This window comes from Saccopteryx bilineata, chromosome 2 (genome assembly GCF_036850765.1).
Source record: "Saccopteryx bilineata isolate mSacBil1 chromosome 2, mSacBil1_pri_phased_curated, whole genome shotgun sequence".
Taxonomy (NCBI): Eukaryota; Metazoa; Chordata; class Mammalia; order Chiroptera; family Emballonuridae; genus Saccopteryx; species Saccopteryx bilineata.
Window position 1 is genome coordinate 139,410,369 of NC_089491.1, and position 18,836 is coordinate 139,429,204.

The following is an 18,836-nucleotide window of genomic DNA, read 5'->3' on the forward strand; positions in this document are numbered from 1 at the left end:
CAAGAAACTACAATGCAATCAAGTGCTGTTGAGAGGCTAGAGGAGTGAAATGAGGGCTTTGGATTTCCCTGTGAGAAAGCCATCAGTGATCCGTGGAGCGGTGGGGACAGAAATCGACATTGGAATGGATTGTAAAGGTTGTTGGAAGCAAAGAATGTATTTGTTACCTTCAAAAAGAAAAAAAAAAAGACAACTATGTTAACACTACCAGTGACTTGCTAAACATGAAACCATCCCTCTTCCTTGCAGTTACAAAATCGCTAAATACCTGAACAGCGTTAAAGCTAATGTAAGTTAGAGAGACGTGGAGAATGTCAGTCCTAAAACAGTCAATTAGACACTCCCCCCCCCTTTCAGACACTGAGACAAAGGGCAGGCTTTGCCAAAGCCTTTTGTCTAACTGAAAGATTAAGCTCTTTTACACTAAAACCTGCAACTAAGCATGTCCAAGAACCCCTACACAACATACAATAAGCAATTTCTAACCAGGGTGCAAGATATTTGAAACCTAAAAGCATTCTCATGATCACAATGAGTAACCAAACTCCACCACTCGAGAAACTGTTAGAACCCTTAGATCCCTTTCTTTGAGAACATGAGCCTGTGAAATTATCTGTCTTTGATCCAGTTTGGCTTTCTCCTCCCTTCCCAGTTCACTGAACATCACAGGAGTGATTGCCAGACACAGGACTAATTCTGAGGCAGGAGGAAACAGTTCCAGGGACACTGCATCGAGAGGCTGCTGCGTCTTCTTTTCCTCACTGCAGGGCAAGCAGTTAAGTCTGGCTACCTTCATTTATTTTTAAACCCAATTGTTTCACTAAACCTCCTGGAGACTATTTTCTACACACACACACACATTTATATTTCAGCATCAAAATTAACACACAAAGACTTTATATTTCAGCATCAAAATTAAGAAACAAAATTTGATGAACTGATTTAGACTGTAAAGTCAACCTTGCCTCAAGGGTAAAACTCGCCCCTTGATTTCAGCCTTCAGAAGGGAGCCTGGTAACCTCTAGCACATGTAGGGTGAGACGCATCACCCCCCACCCCCCTACCGAAGGGAGATTTCAGTTTGGAGAGCAAAAGCTTGGGAATTCAGAAAGCTGATTTTAAGTTACTGGGACCTCATTGCACTTCCACTTACCTGCAAACAGGTTTTGTTTTCATTTGCAAGGTTAATGTGCCTGGCCCCATAGTAGGTGTTTGATAATGGGGACGCTTTTTTTTTTAATTTATTTACTTGCTGCACAAAGTGCTTATAGGGTAAAGAGGCCCAATTTCATGTGACTCAGTTAAGAGAAAAATGAGGTGCTGTGGCAGAGAAAACTCTGAGGTGTCCCTGTAAGACCCACAGCCCACCCCTCGGGGCTCCTTGTGCACTTCCCTCCACTTGAATGTGATCTGTTCCTGGGAGGACAGTCTCACCAGCAGACTAGCTCCGGTGACTCGCTTGACACAGTAAAAGGTCATGGTAGGAGATCACAGGTGTCAAGGATCTGAGGGGGCCTCCAGTCTGGGCTCACCACCCTAAAGCCACAGGAAATTACTTCCAGTCACCTGACAAGAATGCAGCCCAGATGACGCTATGTTGCATCCTTGTAAGACCCTAAGCAAAGGAGCCTGCTACTTTGTGCCTGGAAACCGAGAAATTTCCTTCAAATCCACTTAAATTTGTGGTCATTTATTACACAGCAATAGACAATATAGGTAGTTACCTCTCCACTCTCCTAGTTAACTTGTTAACTTCACAGTAACTAAATCAACAGCTGGCAAGACATCTAACTAGCCTAAAGGAAATTTAAACCGTAATAATTGTATAAAAAGTTGGGCCCACAGGATCTACATCTCCCACATAATAAAAAATCCATTTTTTAAACTTTGATATGGATTACACCTATTTGGATTTCTCATAATCCCATAAAATAAATAGTTCTGTTAATTATTTCAGACATTTGGAGGCTCACAAAAGCCAAGTGACTCAAATGGCTGATAAGGGACAGAGCCAGGAAAGAACCCAGGTCTGACCCCAGTGCCAAAACTCATCTTTCCCTATAATCACTTTTTATAGTTTCTCTAAAGTTTTGATGATGCTTCCCACTATGCCCATAGACAACAAGGTCCTATTAAAACAATGGATGGATAAAGATGTGGTACATCTACACAATGGAATATCATGCAGCAATAAAAAAGTCTTGCCATTTGCAACAATATGGATGGACCTAGAGAGAATTATGCAGTGAGATAAGTCAGAGAAAAACAAATACCATGTGGTTTTACTTATATGTGGGATCTAAAAAAAACCCAACCAAACAAAACGCAGACTCAGAACTAAGAGACCAAAAGGATGGTCACCACAGGGGAGAGGGTGGGGAGAAGGGTGAAAAATGGGAAGGGAGTACAGTCAATATTGTGGTAAGTTTGCACAGTGACAGATGTTTACTTGAGTTAATGGGCTGATGGCATGATAAGATATAAAAATGTCAAATCATTATACTGTACACCTAGAACTAATGTAACTAATGTATTATATAACAACTGTACTTAAAAACAAAAAAACCCACTGGAAATATTTGATTCTTCATTGTTAAAATAATCTTATCCATGAGGTTAATTGTTGTGTACATCAGTTGAAGTGTATTTTAAAGTCTTTATTTCTCAGTAAAGAGGGCTTTTTTCCTTCATGGCTTGTAATACCAAGAGCTTCAACTGTATCTCTGAAGGTCAGAAATGTTCTTTAGCCTTACCTAAGAACACCTTCCCAACAAAGCCACAAAACAGCTTCTTTTGTTTTCTAATAAGACTAAATTTATTCAATAACCTAGTAAAGTTTTGATTATAAGTATCCAACAGTATAAAAAGTACAAAACAGATTTGTAGATTTCTAATATATTAATACAAAGTGCATGACTACATACAGTACATCCTACAGGCAAAGAGAGGTGGAAGGGGAAAAAGAAGACTGTGGTTGAAGTCTAGTAATAAATAAATAAATACAGAAGTTGAGATGATCCATATTATAGTATATTCTACCACCAATACTGCAGCCAAAATGTACAAAAGAAAAAAAAAAAGAACCATTTCAAAATAAACTCAGGAGGAAGGTGATAATGGCCGAGATGCTTGTCGTACACCTGAAAAGCTGTGGGACAGCCGCCCAACTCACTGTGCACGTGGTGGCTGGTAGTTTCTTCCAAAAGCAATATAAAATTTTATAGAGTAAGAACTATAAAACTACAGGGTGCCCTTAAAAAAGTGGCTCACTCCTTACTGTTATTTATGCTATTCAATTTTTTAAAATCCAGCTTCATAAACAAACAATGAGTCATTTTATTATAAGGTAGGCAAATGACCCTCCCTCATTATGATGCATGTGAACTGGTATTTCCTGAACTTTGAGAAAAGAGATAATGAGAGTACTTTGGTTTGGGTTCAAGTAACAGGCTGTCAATAAAGATTTTAGAATTGAAGGGCCTGTGTTCGGGACTTACCATCTAACATCTCCATGTTCAGAACGCCTGACTACAAGAAGCCAAACCAAAACCAGCCTGCTCAGCATGAACACACCTCTTTTCTTTTCTTAGAATTTTACTTTAATATAGTGAGGAAAGAAACAACAACCCAATAGGTTAAAACAAGTCAAACAACCACTCTACGCAGATAAAACCTTCACAAAGGTCAACTGAAGTAATCCAGAGCTAAAACTGAATTGTGTCGTTTTTCAATGAAGTCACCAGTCATAGAACACAAACAAAAGTCAATTATTTACACACTCGGCAAGCCCTCTAGGAAATGGGCCCCAAGAAGCATTATCCTTTGTCATTTTTATGCTGTCCTAAAGGCTTGCCCATTTTATTTTTCAGATAATTTAACATTTTTAATAGTGTGTTCTCTACCATGTGGTAAAGCTTTGGTACTATTCATAGTAAGATTGCTTATCCTAAAGACTTGACATTTCCCCAAGAGGAGCTTTGATTCTGCTTTAGAAGTTTCATATAAATTAAAATCTTCATCAAATATCAATATGAGGGAGGTGACACAGGGTACAACATATACAGTCCAGTTACCTCTTTGTATACTTAGAAATTACTCCTTCAAAGTACTTGCACCAGGGAGCTTAGTCTGTCCTGCTTAATATTCAGTAGTACAGGTTTGAATCATCAGAACCTTGGCCAGACCTTACTATTTCAAAATTATTAACAACTACCTCTAAGGGGCAAGTCCAGGTTACTGAGTTATGACAAATTTATTATCATGAGGGAAAAACAAGTGTAGTCAGCCATCTTTAAAAATGCCCCAACCACTGCTTCTCAATATAGAAAGACTAAAACTACATACATTTATCATACAACAAATCCCATCTCTGTCCCCTGAAATTCCCCTAGTTTCATTCATTAGAAGGGGATTTAAAAGAAAAAAGACTTAAAGAGCACTTTACAGCAGCATTCAGCTTTCCTATGAAATACTCAGCCTCTTAAATATTATGTACACGTCTTTTTTTCTTTTAGTAAGCTAGACACTGGCTTCAGAGTTTGTGGAACTTGTGGAAATGGAGGGAAAAAAAACACCCATTCAGAACTATTATAGAAATTGTCTTTTGGCAGAATAGCGGGTATCCAAGTTTAAAATTGGAGGGTTATTTTGTTGCTGTGGGGTTTTTTTTTCTTTTCTAAAATTTAAATCATTTTTTGTTCCCCTTCTGCATAAACCTCAGTCACCACTCCTGAGTGGAGATGGGCAGAGGCTCCGGCCCCGGCTCCGCGGGCTTCTCAGCGGCCGCCTTCTTGTTGCTGCAGCAGGGCTTGAACAGGTGTGTGTCGATGAGGACTTCCCCAAAACGGCCTTTATAGATAATCCCACAGCAGATTTTCTGTCTAAAAGAAAAAATAAAAAAGGAGAGAACAAAATATATTAATAAGGCAGAAAAACAGAAATACAAAAGTAAAAAAGAAAGAGAAACCTACTTCATCCTAACAGCTAAGTACATGATCAAAAGGACTACTTCTGCATTCCAAATGAAAGAGCTCCCAGAATGACCCCAACTGGCTAGGTATCGGGAACCACCCAGGTCCCTGCAATTCCATGCCAGAATTTTACCACAGAGTCAGGGGAGAGGAGGCATTCTGAGAGACGGCCATCAGTTTCAGAGGCTGCTGCCCAAGTTGTAAGCGGTTTCCTCCAAAACTCACCAATGCTTGAAGGAAAACAGCCACCATAAACAGGCTGATCTAGATGGTCGTTTTATTATAATTAAGTACTTAGTAGATATAAGACATAAACATAAAGGCACACACACAAAAAACGACAATACAAAACATCCATAAATCACATAATCTTTAAGGAAAAAAAACTGACTACCTCCTGTGAAATCCCTGTGACTGTCTCCAATCCCACCCCAAATCTCAGTCTTTCCTCCTCAAGTTTAGGGTTAGAACTTTTTATTCTATACTTCATGGTTTCACGTTTGCATCCCTAAACATAATACTTAGTTACCTCATTCATATATAAAATCATTGCATATAAAAAATCAGATAAAGGGTAAGGCAAAAGTAGGTTTAGAGTTGTTCATGTAGAAAATTAATGATTAGTAATAATATAATACAACATAAACTGCTTCACGTACAACTATAAATCTACTTTTGCCCCACCCTGTATATAAAATCAGATCACAGATTTTATGCATAGCATCTATGGAATATAGAAATATGGAACCACACTCTATGCTGCATTAACTGAGGTTCATATTTACTGCTAGGTAAAGCTTTATTTTTCTATTAATTTATTTTTTTGTTTATTTATTGTGATATAGACAGAGAGACACTGAGAAGATAAAGCTTTATTTTTTAACTTATGTACAGCATTCCACCACGTGAATATACCACAATTTACCAATATCTCCTTTTCGTGAGGCAACTATGCTATTAAAAACATGCTGTACGGCCCTGGCCGGTTGGCTCAGTGGTAGAGCGTCGGCCTGGCATGCAGAAGTCCCAGGTTCAATTCCCGGCCAGGGCACACAGGAGAAGCGCCCATCTGCTTCTCCACCCCTCCCCCTCTCCTTCCTCTCTGTCTCTCTCTTCCCCTCCCGCAGCGAGGCTCCATTGGAGCAAAGATGGCCCGGGCACTGGGGATGGCTCCTTGGCCTCTGCCCCAGGCGCTAGAGTGGCTCTGGTAGCGACAGAGCTACGCCCCGGAAGGGGCAGAGCATCGCCCCCTGGTGGGCGTGCCGGGTGGATCCCGGTCGGGCACATGAGGGAGTCTGTCTGACTGTCTCTCACCGTTTCCAGCTTCAGAAAAATACAAAAAAAAAAAAAAAAAGCTGTACATATTAATGTATATATATATATATCTATATCTATATCTATATATATATAGATATATATATATATCTAAAGGGTTTTCCTAGGTTATGTTGCTGGGATAGAGGAATGGGAACGTTCAACTTTACTCAAGAATGCCAATTATTTATCAGTGGGTTCCCTATTACAATTTTGCTACAGGTTTTATTTTAAACCTTGATGGGATGTTCAAATTTATCAAACATCTTCAATGTACCACTAAAATGACAGGCATTTTCCCCCCTCATTTAGGGGAAATTATATCAGTAGCAAATTATATTAGCTGACTTTCTAATGTTTAAACCAATCCTACATCCCTACTATAATCTAATGTTTTGATATCAAACTTACATTAGCCTCTCAGAATGCTTGAGGCCTATGCCCTCTTTTCTCCATAATCTGGAAAAGTCAGTGCAAGATTAGAATCATTTGTTCCTGAAGTGTTTGGTAGAACTGGCTTATCTGGTCTGGGGTATTTTCGAGGAAAGAATTATAACCACTGGAATAATTTTGATGAGACTAATCAGGTTTTCTATTTTTTCTTGAGATAGTTTTTGTAAACTGTCCTTTCCTACTAATGTATGCACTTCACATAAATGTTCAAATTCACTGGCATGCAGTTGTTTATAATTGTCTATTGTCTTTCAAATTTCTGCTTTAGCTATATAGCTAAATCTCCCTTTCCTTATCCAAAATGCTATGTGTACCGTCTCTTTTTCTTTTTTTTTCTATTTTTCTTTTTTTGTATTTTTCTGAAGCTGGAAATGGGGAGAGACAGTCACACAGACTCCCGCATGCGCCAGACCGGGATCCACCTGGCACGCCCACCAGGGGGCGATGCTCTGCCGAGACCAGAGCCACTCTAGCGCCTGGGGCAGAGGCCAAGGAGCCATCCCCAGCGCCCGGGCCATCTTTGCTCCAATGGAGCCTTGGCTGCGGGAGGGGAAGAGAGAGACAGAGAGGGGGGGGGTGGAGAAGCAAATGGGCGCTTCTCCTATGTGCCCTGGCCGGGAATCGAACCCGGGTCCCCTGCATGCCAGGCCGACGCTCTACCGCTGAGCCAACCGGCCAGGGGCCCGTCTCTTTTTCTTGATCCGCTTCATCTCGTCATTTCTTTTTAGTCTTTTTCAAAAACCAGTTCTTAGTTTTACTGGTCCTTTCCACTGCATAATGGTTTCCTACTCCATTTATTTCTACTTGTTATCTTCAGGATTTCTTGCTTTTATTTATCCTTATATTGGGCTTTATTAACCTTTAAAAGTTAGATATGCTACCCTTCATTTACTTTTAGTCTTCCTTTTATAAGCATTAGGGTGATCATTGTTCCTCTTTCCGCCTCTTTAACATCTTATCACATGTTTTGATTTGTAGGCATTTTTCGGTTATTTTTTAGTGATGAAGATTTTCTAATTTATTTTATACTTTCTTCTTAGAACCATGATTTTTTAAAATTTACAACTATATGTAGGTTTTCTATTACTCTGTTTTGCAATTATTAAAATTCTGTGATCTTCCCTTCTAGCTCTTGAAGTTTTGGGGGTTTTTTAATAATTTTATTTATTGCATTTTTATTTGTTTTTCTGTGACAGAGACAGAGAGAGAGAGACAGATAGGGACAGACAGGAAGGGAGAGATAAGAGGCATCAATTCTTCATTGCAGCACCTTAGCTGTTCATTGATTGTTTTCTCATATGTGCCTTGACTAGGGGCCTCCAGCAAAGCGAGTGACCCTTGCTCAAGCCAGCGACCTCTGGCATCAAGCCAGCAACCATAAAGTCATGTATATGATCCAACACTCAAGCCAGCAACCTCGTGCTCAAGCCAGTGACCTCAGGTTTCAAACTTGAGTCCTCTGCGTCCCAGTCCGATGCTCTATCCACTGCGCCACCATATGGTCAGGCTATTTATTCCTTTTTTAGAGAGAAGAGAGAGAAAGATAGTGGGAGAGGAGCAGTATGTGCCTTGACCAGGCAAGCCCAGGATCTTGGAACAGGTGACATCAGCGTTCCAGGCCAAGGCTTTATCCACTGTGCCACCACAGGTCAGGCAGCTCTGGGAGCTTTGTACTTATTTTTTACTGATTCTTTTGGTGGTTACATAATTAATCAAGTTCCAAAACTATTCAATATATTTTTCTCAACAATACAATACATTTATACATTTTAACCTCTATCAATTCTGTTACCTTTACTTATGTTATTACTGTCACATAATTCTTTTTAACTTTTTAATCTCACAACTGTTGTCATTTTAAGCAATCAATGTTTGTTTAAATTTATCTAATATTTGCTACTTTCTTTATTTCTCCTCAGAATTTCCATCTGGGATCTCTTTTTTTTCTGCCTGCTTTGCTGCACAACTTGGTAACCACTCTGTGGTGTTTTTTTTCAGTCAGAAAGTCTTATGTGGCCTGGCTCAGTGGTAAAGCATCAGCCGGCATGTGATGTCCCAGGTTCAATTACCAGTCAGAGCACACAGGAGAAGTGCACATCTGCTTCTCCATACCTCCTTCTCTCCCTCCCCCCCTCTTTCTCTCTCTTCCCATCCTGCAGCCATGGCTCGATTAGAATGAGTTAGCCCCGGGTGCTGAGAATGGCTCCATGGCTTCTGCCTCAGGCACTAAAATGGCTCTGGTTGCATCGAGCAAGGGCCCCAGATGGGCAAAGCATCACCCCCTAGTGGGCTTGCCGGGTGGATCCCAGTTTGGGCATATGCAGGAGGAGTCTGTCTCTGCCTCCCCTCCTCTCACTAAAATAAAAATAAATAAAATAAAGGTAAAATCTTATGCCCTCATTCACAAAAGGACTTTGTGATATGTGTATATATACACACATACATAATATTCTAAGTTGAGACATTATCTGTTGGCTCATCAAAGAAAATAATCTATTGTTTTCTGTCTTCCTTTACTCATGCAGAGAACTCAACTTTGCGTACCTTCCCAAATAATGTCTTTCTTACTGCTTAACAGTCTGTTTTGTCTTTCAAGTTCTGTAGTTTCACTATGATATGTCTACGGGTCAATTCTATTTACCCATAAGACAACTGGTAATTTGTTAAGTCTTCCTGAATCTGACCTAGAAAATCCTTAACCACTTTTTCTTTTAATTTTTTCTCTTTTCTAGCCTATTATCTTTTTGACTTAGGGGATCCCACATTTACTTAGAATTGACCTCTGTTTATACCTTATTAACTTGCGCACTTATCAATGTCATTTTTAGTGAACTGAAAATATGTATTTCTTGCCTGACCAGGCGGTGGCGCAGTGGATACAGTGTCGGACTAGGATGCAGAGGACCCAGGTTCGAGACTCTGAGGTCGCCAGCTTGAGTGCAGGCTCATCTGGCTTGAGCAAAGAGCTCACCAGCTTGGACCCAGGGTTGCTGGCTCGAGCAAGGGGTTACTCGGTCTGCTGAAGGCCCGCGGTCAAGGCACATATGGGAAAGCAATCAGTGAACAACTAAGGTGTTGCAATGAAAAACTGATAATTGATGCTTCTCATCTCTCTCCCTTCCTGTCTGTCTGTCCCTGTCTATCCCTCTCTCTGACTCTCTCTCTGTCCCTGTTAAAAAAAAAAAAAAAAAAAAGGAAATATGTATTTCTAGCCCTTTTACTTTTGTCGGTGCATAAATTAGGTCAGAATATTCATTCTGAGTCTACTCATACTAAGTCACCTCCATTACAGGAAATTTAGGTTCCCTCACATAATATTCATTTCAAATCATTTTAAATAGAAAAACACAAAATCCCAACCCTCAGCTCAATTCTTGCTTAATCCACCTCCAATCATGCATGCTAACAGTCATTTGCCAAACGCCATTTAACTGCTCAGGAAGTGGGAAACTGTTGCCTGTAATTAAGAAGTTTTGTTGGTTAGAGAGGTATTTTTCTATTGCTTTTACCTTTTCCAGTATGTGAGATCTAAAAAGGAAAAAACTGGCGTTCTGTTAGAGCCCGAAGCCATCTCTGTATCTGAGCCGTCATCTGACTGGTTACTATAGCATGGAGACTGAGCTGGGGAGGCACTTGAGGTGGTACTGTGAGCATCAGAATCTGCAATAAAGGTAAAAGAAATATATATAATTTAATTATGTGCAACTGCAACTAGGCCTCAGCATAGAACACTGTGAATGAGTTAAAAAAAAAAAAAAGAATTTATTTTCTCTTCACTACTGATACTTGAAGATATTTGTACTAAATTGTTTCTAAAAGAAAACAAGAACTTAAGCTTCCAGGAAGATAAGAGTAGACATACTTTCCCCTATTCTCCCTGTTTTAAGAAGTACAACTAAAAGCCCCAAGTGTTACATGTCTTAAGACCCATGGAAGGTCATGGGGGCGAGTTCCCAAGTCTTTGTGGGCTTTATTTTGCCTTATAAATTGCTAACCCAGAAATATCTATGGATAAAGACATTTAAAAGAAGAAATAAAAAAACCTGGCAGGGCCCTGGCCAGTTGGCTCAGTGGTAGAGCGTCGGCCTGGCATGCAGAAGTCCTGGGTTCGATTCCTGGCCAGGGCACATAGGAGAAGCGCCCATCTGCTTCTCCACCCCTCCCCCTCTCCTTCCTCTCTGTCTCTCTCTTCCCCTCCCACAGCCGAGGCTCCATTGGAGCAAAGATGGCCCGGGCGCTGGGGATGGCTCTGTGGCCTCTGCCTCAGGCGCTAGAGTGGCTCTGGTTGCAACATAGCGACGCCCAGAATGGGCAGAGCGTCGCCCCCTGGGTGGGCGTGCCGGATGGATCCCAGAAGTCTCTGTCTCTCCCCCTTTCCAGCTTCAGGAAAAAAAAAACAAGAAAAACAAAAAACAAAACAAAACAAAACAAAAAAACCTGGCAGGTTAGCTCAGTTTGTTGGAGCATCGTCCTAAAATGACATGGTTACGGGTTCGATTCTCAGTCAGGGCACATATGGGAAGCAGCCAATGAAGTAGAATACATAGAATAACAAAATGAATGCTTCCCCCTTCTCTCTCTTTCTCCCTCCCTCTCTCTTTCTCTCTATAATCAATCAATAAATTTTGAAAAGGAAAAATGTCAACAAAAACTTGCTTTCTCTAGCCAAAGGACCAGGAAAGGAGCAGTCTAGCAAGACAGGAACTTTTATTAGACAAACTACTCTACTCCTGGCACCCCACAGGAAAATACTGGGCCCCAGCCCTACCCACCTAAGCAAAGGCCAAGTGGGGAGCCTAGCTTTCCATCTTCATGAGACTGTCACAGAGCACCCGAACACCTCCACCAGTGTGGTGTCAGCATGCCGATTGAAGAATTAGGACTTTCACTATGACCTACCTAAAACAGGGCCACCCAACCATATGGGAACCTTAATTCCCACCCCCACATAGCAGCAAGGGGGAGCTCCTCCCATCTCAGAGGTCACTGGAGGTAGAGAACTTGACTTGTAATACCACCTGGCAATAACAAAGTGGCGCTCCTCCCCCACAGCCCCTGCTGGAGCAGTGTCAAAAAAAGCCAGTTAGGCCTGACCTGTGGTGGCGCAGTGGATAAAGCGTCGACCTGGAAATGCTGAGGTCGCCGGTTCGAAACCCTGGGCTTGCCTGGTCAAGGCACATATGGGAGTTGATGCTTCCAGCTCCCCCCCACCTTCTCTCTCTGTCTCTCTCTCCTCTCTCTCTCCCTCTCTGTCTCTCTCCCTTTCTCTCTCCTCTCTAAAATTAATTAAAAAAATTAAAAAAAAAAAATTAAAAAAAAAAAAAAAAGCCAGTTAAAGCAGGTTTTAAATAAAATCCAGTCTCAAAAACATATCTCTAAAATATCCAGGTGTCAATCAAAAATCATATCATATCCAGTACCTGGAATATCTCAAACTGAATGAAAAGGCAAGTAGATGTTAACACCCAAGTGACAGAGATGACAAAATTATCTGATGAAAATTTTAAAGTAGACAAGACAAAAATGCTCCAATAAGCCGTTAAGAATGTGCTTGAAACAAACAAAAACACAGTCTTGGCAAATATGATGTCTCAGTTAAAATAAGAAAAAGAAACTATAAAGAAAAATCAAATGGAATGGAAATTAGAACTGAAAAAATATGATAAATGAAATAAAAATCTCAGTGGATGGGCTCAACAGCAGAATGAAGAGGACAGAGGAGACAATCAGTGAACCGGAAGAACAAACAACAGAAATCACCCAACCTGAGCAACACAGAGAAAACAAATGAATAGAGCTGCAGAGACCTGCAGGACGCTAAGGAAAAAACCTGCATTCCTGTCACTGTAGTCCTGGGAGAAAAGCAAAGAGGGTGGATGGAGGTGCAGAAGTACTCAAAGGAATATAATGGCTGAAAACTTGCCAAATTTGGCAACAGACATAAACCTATAGATTCCAGAAGCTGAGCACACCCCCAACAGAATATACCCAAAGAAATAAAAGCCAAGGCACATAATTAACCTTCAGAAAATTAAAGACAAAGGAAAATGACACCTTACAATAGATCTTGATTTAAGAGAATAAAGGCAATTAATCAGATATAAGCTAAATACAATTTAGTATTTTTGCCCTTAGAAGACTTCATATAAATTTCCAAGCCAGAAAGCAAATCTTTTGGTTAATAATCAGTTTACTATTTTCACTATTAGGCATTATACTGCTTCCTATCCACAAGAGACTGGGCTGACCACACATCTTACCTTCAGCTAAATTAGACTATCCCTCCGGGAGGATAGAGCAATCCTTCAATTCAGAGAACTAATCAAATATTTATTAAGCATCTACTAGACATCAAACCCTGTGTCATACCCTCAATGCAAAAAAAAAACAAAAAAACAAAAAGACTAAAGAAAATATTTTTCAATAGAACTCACAAGTAAAGTTTACATAAAATTAGGTGTCTAAAACAAAGAAAAGCACCATTTGTGTTCTAATTGTTTATTCATTATTAATCTCTGGATAGCCTAACTCCACACACACACACACACACACACACACACAATCCTCAAGAATAGCAGACTTTAAAGAAGTAAGACTACTGGAATGTTCTCAAAATATAGATAGCAGCAGACAGCTCCATACTGCTGAAGAAAACTTACTACCCTAGAAACTGCTTAATGTCTATGAACCATTCAAACTTGCAATTATTTGGCCATTTTATACCTATAAAAATAGCAATTTCATATGGTTTAATCTACAATATTACCTGGGATACTAGGATACAACTTAATTATATACAAGCAATTAGTAAGAAAACTCTTTTCTAGAATGATGTCTGGAAATTCTTCCAAAAACTGCAATTTTAAAAATAGAATTTGGAAAGGCACAGAGGAGTCATTAGACAGCATGGCATGAAGTAGCTAGGTACAATGAGCAAAACTGTGAAAGCAGAACACACTATGTATACGAGGGCAGCTGACTCAGCCCAAATATTGTTTGTTTGTTTTTAAATTTATTTATTTTTTTACAGGGATAGAGAGAGAGTCAGAGAGAGGGATAGATAGGGACAGACAGACAGGAACGGAGAGAGATGAGAAGCATCAATCATCAGCCTTTCATTGCCAACACCTTAGCCGCTCATTGATTGCTTTCTCATATGTGCCATGACCGCGGGCCTTCAGCAGACTGAGCAACCCCCTGCTGAGCCAGCGACCTTGGGTCCAAGCTGGTGAGCTCTTTGTTCAAGTCAGATGAGCCCGCGATCAAGCTGGCAACCTTGGGGTCTCGAACCTGGGTCCCTCCACATCCCAGTCCGACGCTCTATCCACTGCGCCACCACCTGGTCAGGCCCAAATATTCTTATAAAATAAGAACTCCAAAGGCTTGACAGAAATTCTCAACTTTACTCTATAGCAACTTCAGAAATCATTGCAGATTTTAGGAAGAAGAATGACAAAAAATATATAGCTAACAATTTGTTGTATAGAAATTTGTTTTAAAAAATAAAAACTCTTTTGGCCCTGGCCAGGTGGCTCAGCGGTAGAGCATCAGCCTGGCGTGTGGATGTTCTGGGTTCAATTCTCGGTCAGGGCACACAGGAGAAGCACCCATCTGCTTCTCTACCCCTCCCCCTCTTGCTTCTCTCTCTTTCTCCCCCCCCCCCTTCTGCAGCCATGGCTCAACTGGAGCGAGCTGGCCCCAGACACTGAGGATGACTCCATGGCCTCTGCCTCAGGTGCTAAGAGCTCAGTTGCTGGGCAATAGAGCAATGCCCTACATGAGCAGAACATCACCTCTAGTGGGCTTGCCAGGTAGATCCTGGTTGGGGCGCACACAGGGGTCCATCTCTGCCGCCCCTCCTCTCACTTAATAAAAAAAAATTAATAAAAAATAAAAACCCTTTTCACTTGATTTTCCCCTGCTTCTCTGATTCGGAAATTGTGGTTAAATCAATGTTAAGCGACACCAGGGTGACATATTTATGTCACAGGCAGTAACTCAAATCCAGATTTCAAGCTCTAGGTCCAATGCCTTTGGAAAGAACGTCTCAGGGAGAGAAATGCAGGTATGGGCAAGATGCATGGAAGCAAAGGCATAACCAGAGGCAAGGAAACCATTTCCAAGATGGTGTGTAAACACTCAAGTATCTCAAAACTGGTGAATTTGCACACAGGTGCTAGCAATTCACAACACACCTGGGGAAACCCTGTTTAAGTCTGAATCCCCCAAACCCACACACCCTGCCTTTTCAAAAGGACCTGTTTCCGTCTCCAACCACTCAACACAGCTTTATCGTTAAAAAATCTAAAACTATGCAGGACACAGTCCCTTAAGTATGGCAAAAATTAGTCACATTATCACTTTCCCTATAATTAAAGGGATGAGCTAGGAATATATGCATGAATAATTAATTCCTCTAACCTTCATGTGGTATAAGAAAATTACTATTTCCCAAAGTTTATTAAAAACCTCTAGTGAAGGCCCTGGCCAGGTGGTTCAGTGGTACAGTGTAGGCGCCACGTGCGGCTGTCCGGGGTTTGATTCCCAGTCAGCGCACAGAAGCGACCATCTGCTTCTCCACCCCTTCCTCTCTCACTTTTCTCTCTCTTTATCTCTCTCTCCCTCTCTCTCTTCTCCTCCTCCTCTGCTCCTATAGCCATTGCTCAACTGCCCCAGGCTCTGAGGATGGCTCTATGGCCTCTGCCTCAGGCGCTAAAAAAAATGGCTCCAGTTGCAGCACAGCTGCTCCCCAGATGGGGAGAGCATCACCCCCTAATGGGCTTGACAGGCGGATCCTGGTGGGGGCACCTGTGGGAGTCTGTCTCTGCCTCCCTTCCTCTCACTAAATAAAAAAAAATTTAAAAAAAAGACATCTAGTGAAAATGGAGGGTGCAGTTAAAGTTAGTCTTTTTTCCTCTTGGAAATAGCCGGTGAAGAAAGGAATATGTATCATTAAAACACTCCAATCTAATGTTACCAAAATGTTTTACTATAAATGTATTAAAATATTTTAGCTAAAGATTAAATACAGGGTGAGGTAAGTTTACAGTTGTTCGTATAGAAAATAATACAATATTAAACAGTAAAAGTCCCCAAAGTCTCAAAAGAGCAATGATTTGTGGGATAGTATGGTAAGCCCAAAGCCCTCCTCATCAACGCAAATCTCATATGCAGTAATTGAACTCATTAACATGAATTTTGAGTATTTAGACCACTGCTTATAGGTAAATATTTTCTTGCATTTTTAACCCCAGATGTCCTTGAGCTCCACTGTTAGCTCTTCAGTTTCCATTCCTGAGTGAAGCCATGGAGAACGAGCTTCCAAGTGAGGTCTTTGGGAAATCGTGTGTGGCAGAGGTGGTGGGAAGAAGCAAGTCGAGCTTTTTCCCATTGAGAAACTTCTACATTTTGTATCTTTCCAAGCAAAAACAAATGGGTTCTCTTTTCATACCATTTTCGAACTTAACATTTGTTAAACACTTAAGATTGATGGGAAAGGCCTCATGAAACACTGTGAGTAAAGAAAATGACTGTACTAAATCCAGTTAATTGTTGAAAATGTTAAGTATCAGCTAGTCCTAATTGTCTCTAAATATAACTCTTCTTTCCTATTGGCTTAGAGTATTTGACGTGAAGAATGGATGGGCCCTGGCCGGTTGGCTCAGCGGTAGAGCGTCGGCCTAGCGTGCGGAGGACCTGGGTTTGATTCCCGGCCAGGGCACATAGGAGAAGCGCCCATTTGCTTCTCCACCCCTCCGCGGCGCCTTCCTCTCTGTCTCTCTCTTCCCCTCCCGCAGCCAAGGCTCCATTGGAGCAAAGATGGCCCGGGCGCTGGGGATGGCTCTGTGGCCTCTGCCTCAGGCGCTAGAGTGGCTCTGGTCGCAACATGGCGACACCCAGGAGGGTCGCAACATGGCGACGCCCAGGATGGGCAGAGCATCGCCCCCTGGTGGGCAGAGCGTCGCCCCTGGTGGGCGTGCCGGGTGGATCCCGGTCGGGCGCATGTGGGAGTCTGCCTGACTGTCTCTCCCTGTTTCCAGCTTCAGAAAAATAAAAAAAAAAAAAAAAAAAAAAAAAAAGAATGGATGGAGTGCAATGATAATGATCTGGTCCCACTCAGTCATACAGGATTAGCTTCATTCTCTTCACACATTCACTAATGACTCAAGTATCTGGCTAGTAACATACCCTAGGTTGCCTTTTTCTTTTTAATTGCCATGAGCCAAATATCTCCTCTTCTATACAATTTCATTTTTTCTTGCTGCCACCACACCTTTTGATATAAAGACTTCATCTTCAAAGCAAAGATTTTGAAAGAACCTAGCGTGGAATAATGCCACCACACTGGACTGAGTGGAAACTGCCCTTTTCAAAGGTGCCACATTTATGAGCCAAAAATTTGGTGTTTAACGGTTTATCTGGAGGGAGTAATGTGTGATAGAAATGGAAATAAAGATGTATAGCAACCTCATAAAAAAGCATTATTACTGATTCCATTGTGAATGGGGTGAAACTGTTAAATGGTAGTTTTCATGCACAGGCAAAATGTATTCACTAGGTTTCTATGTAGTGATCTGCTTTTACTTTGTAGTCCTCAAAAGGCTTTTAAAAAATAATGTCTATCCTTACACTTAGGTTATATAGGTCAGTCTTCTTTATTAATTTTTTATGTTTTTGTAAATTCTATGTTAACATCCAGTGGTAGCTATATATTTATACATTCAGGCATCTCAACTGTGTACGCATTAAATAAATGCTCTTTTCGTCCTTTATAGGTCCCAAAATGTAAATGCTGACACAGAATTATGATGCAGCGGAAACTACATAAACATTTCTCCAACCAAATCATTGTATGTTACCTCCATTCAGTGTGTTCCTCGTTCTATTATACATTGTATATAGTGAAAGAATGTGTCGTCTTCCAAAACTACATTATATCTTCTTTGTCTGATCAGTTTTTTTTCTTCAAAATGGCAAAGTAGTGTTTACTTACTACAATATTATAGTAAATGGATAAGTCACCTGTGACAGTATATATAAAAAAGGGGGAATGCTTTCTGAAAAAAACTGTAGACTCGCATTTTAAATTTTAAGTGGTAATTCTGGAACTCAGCTGCCAAGGCCAACCTATGTCCTCAAGTATGTAATTCTTAACGTAGATGTTAAAACTGTACCTGCAGGACTGGATAAATGTTGGTTTTCCTAACTTGGTGCAGGTTTCAAAGGATAAGTCTCTTAAATGCTGTAATTAAATGTGTGTTTTGAGCTGATCCTAAATTGTCCTAAAAATATTTATTATGCTGTTCTTATGAAAATTCTAAATACCAAAAACACCACAGCTATTTTAACACAGTATTGATGGTGAGAGGAAATGCATGTGACGGAGGTTTATTTCTCATTCCGTGTTTCTCAAAGCTCATGAGCAGCCTTCACCAAGAAGGCATTTTAGACTTTTCTAATAGCACTCTAATACATTTTATTACAGATAGAGAAAAGAATAAAATAATAAATAATAATACAAGAATCGTTTAGCATACTTGCAACTGTAAACCTATGAAGCGGTAACACCTACTTACTTGAGTACCGGCGAGCCGCAGACCTGGACAGATCCTAGCGTTCTGAAGTATTGGTAATACTGTGCCAAACAGCAGGATGGTAGAGAAGGAGCACAAGGCTCTCGAGTTAGACAAACAGGAGGTCAAATTCATCTCTACCACTAACTGAGTGACCTGGGTCACCATTCTGTACTTCTAGTGCTAATCTCTAAAACAGGAATCATTGAGATAATTATGCATGTAGAGTGCTGGGCAGTTATACCACAGTGCTCACAAGATGATGGTTATCCTTCCTCTCTCAGTCGACCTGATCAGTAAATTTAACTGTCTTTTCCCAGTGTCCCAAAACAAGCATGAATTGATAATATTTTGTCGAACAGGGTCTTACAGATTTTTTTTTTAATTCTGAAAACTCCAATACAGGTCCACAATCCATATCTACAAAACTGACTAGCCTATTTACAGTTTATTTATTCCACTTACATGAACACTGCGTGAATATTTATTCTACCTATGTGAATAAAGTTCCACTGCAGAAACACTA

General features: G+C 40.7%; 1 protein-coding gene across 6 annotated transcripts in view; it reads right to left on the minus strand.

Annotated features, from left to right (window-relative positions):
* Window positions 1-2,800: 2,800 nt before the first annotated feature.
* Window positions 2,801-18,836, minus strand: part of SINHCAF (SIN3-HDAC complex associated factor) — a 35,152-nt gene continuing 19,116 nt past the window's right edge. For all 6 annotated transcript variants that reach the window (XM_066258047.1, XM_066258050.1, XM_066258045.1 and 3 more), the window contains exons 5-6: window positions 10,247-10,397; window positions 2,801-4,880 (exon numbers count right to left, since the gene is read on the minus strand). In XM_066258047.1, coding sequence (XP_066114144.1) covers window positions 4,721-4,880; window positions 10,247-10,397 — 311 coding nt within the window. In that variant the 3' untranslated portion in view covers window positions 2,801-4,720. The remainder of the gene's footprint in view (window positions 4,881-10,246; window positions 10,398-18,836) is intronic.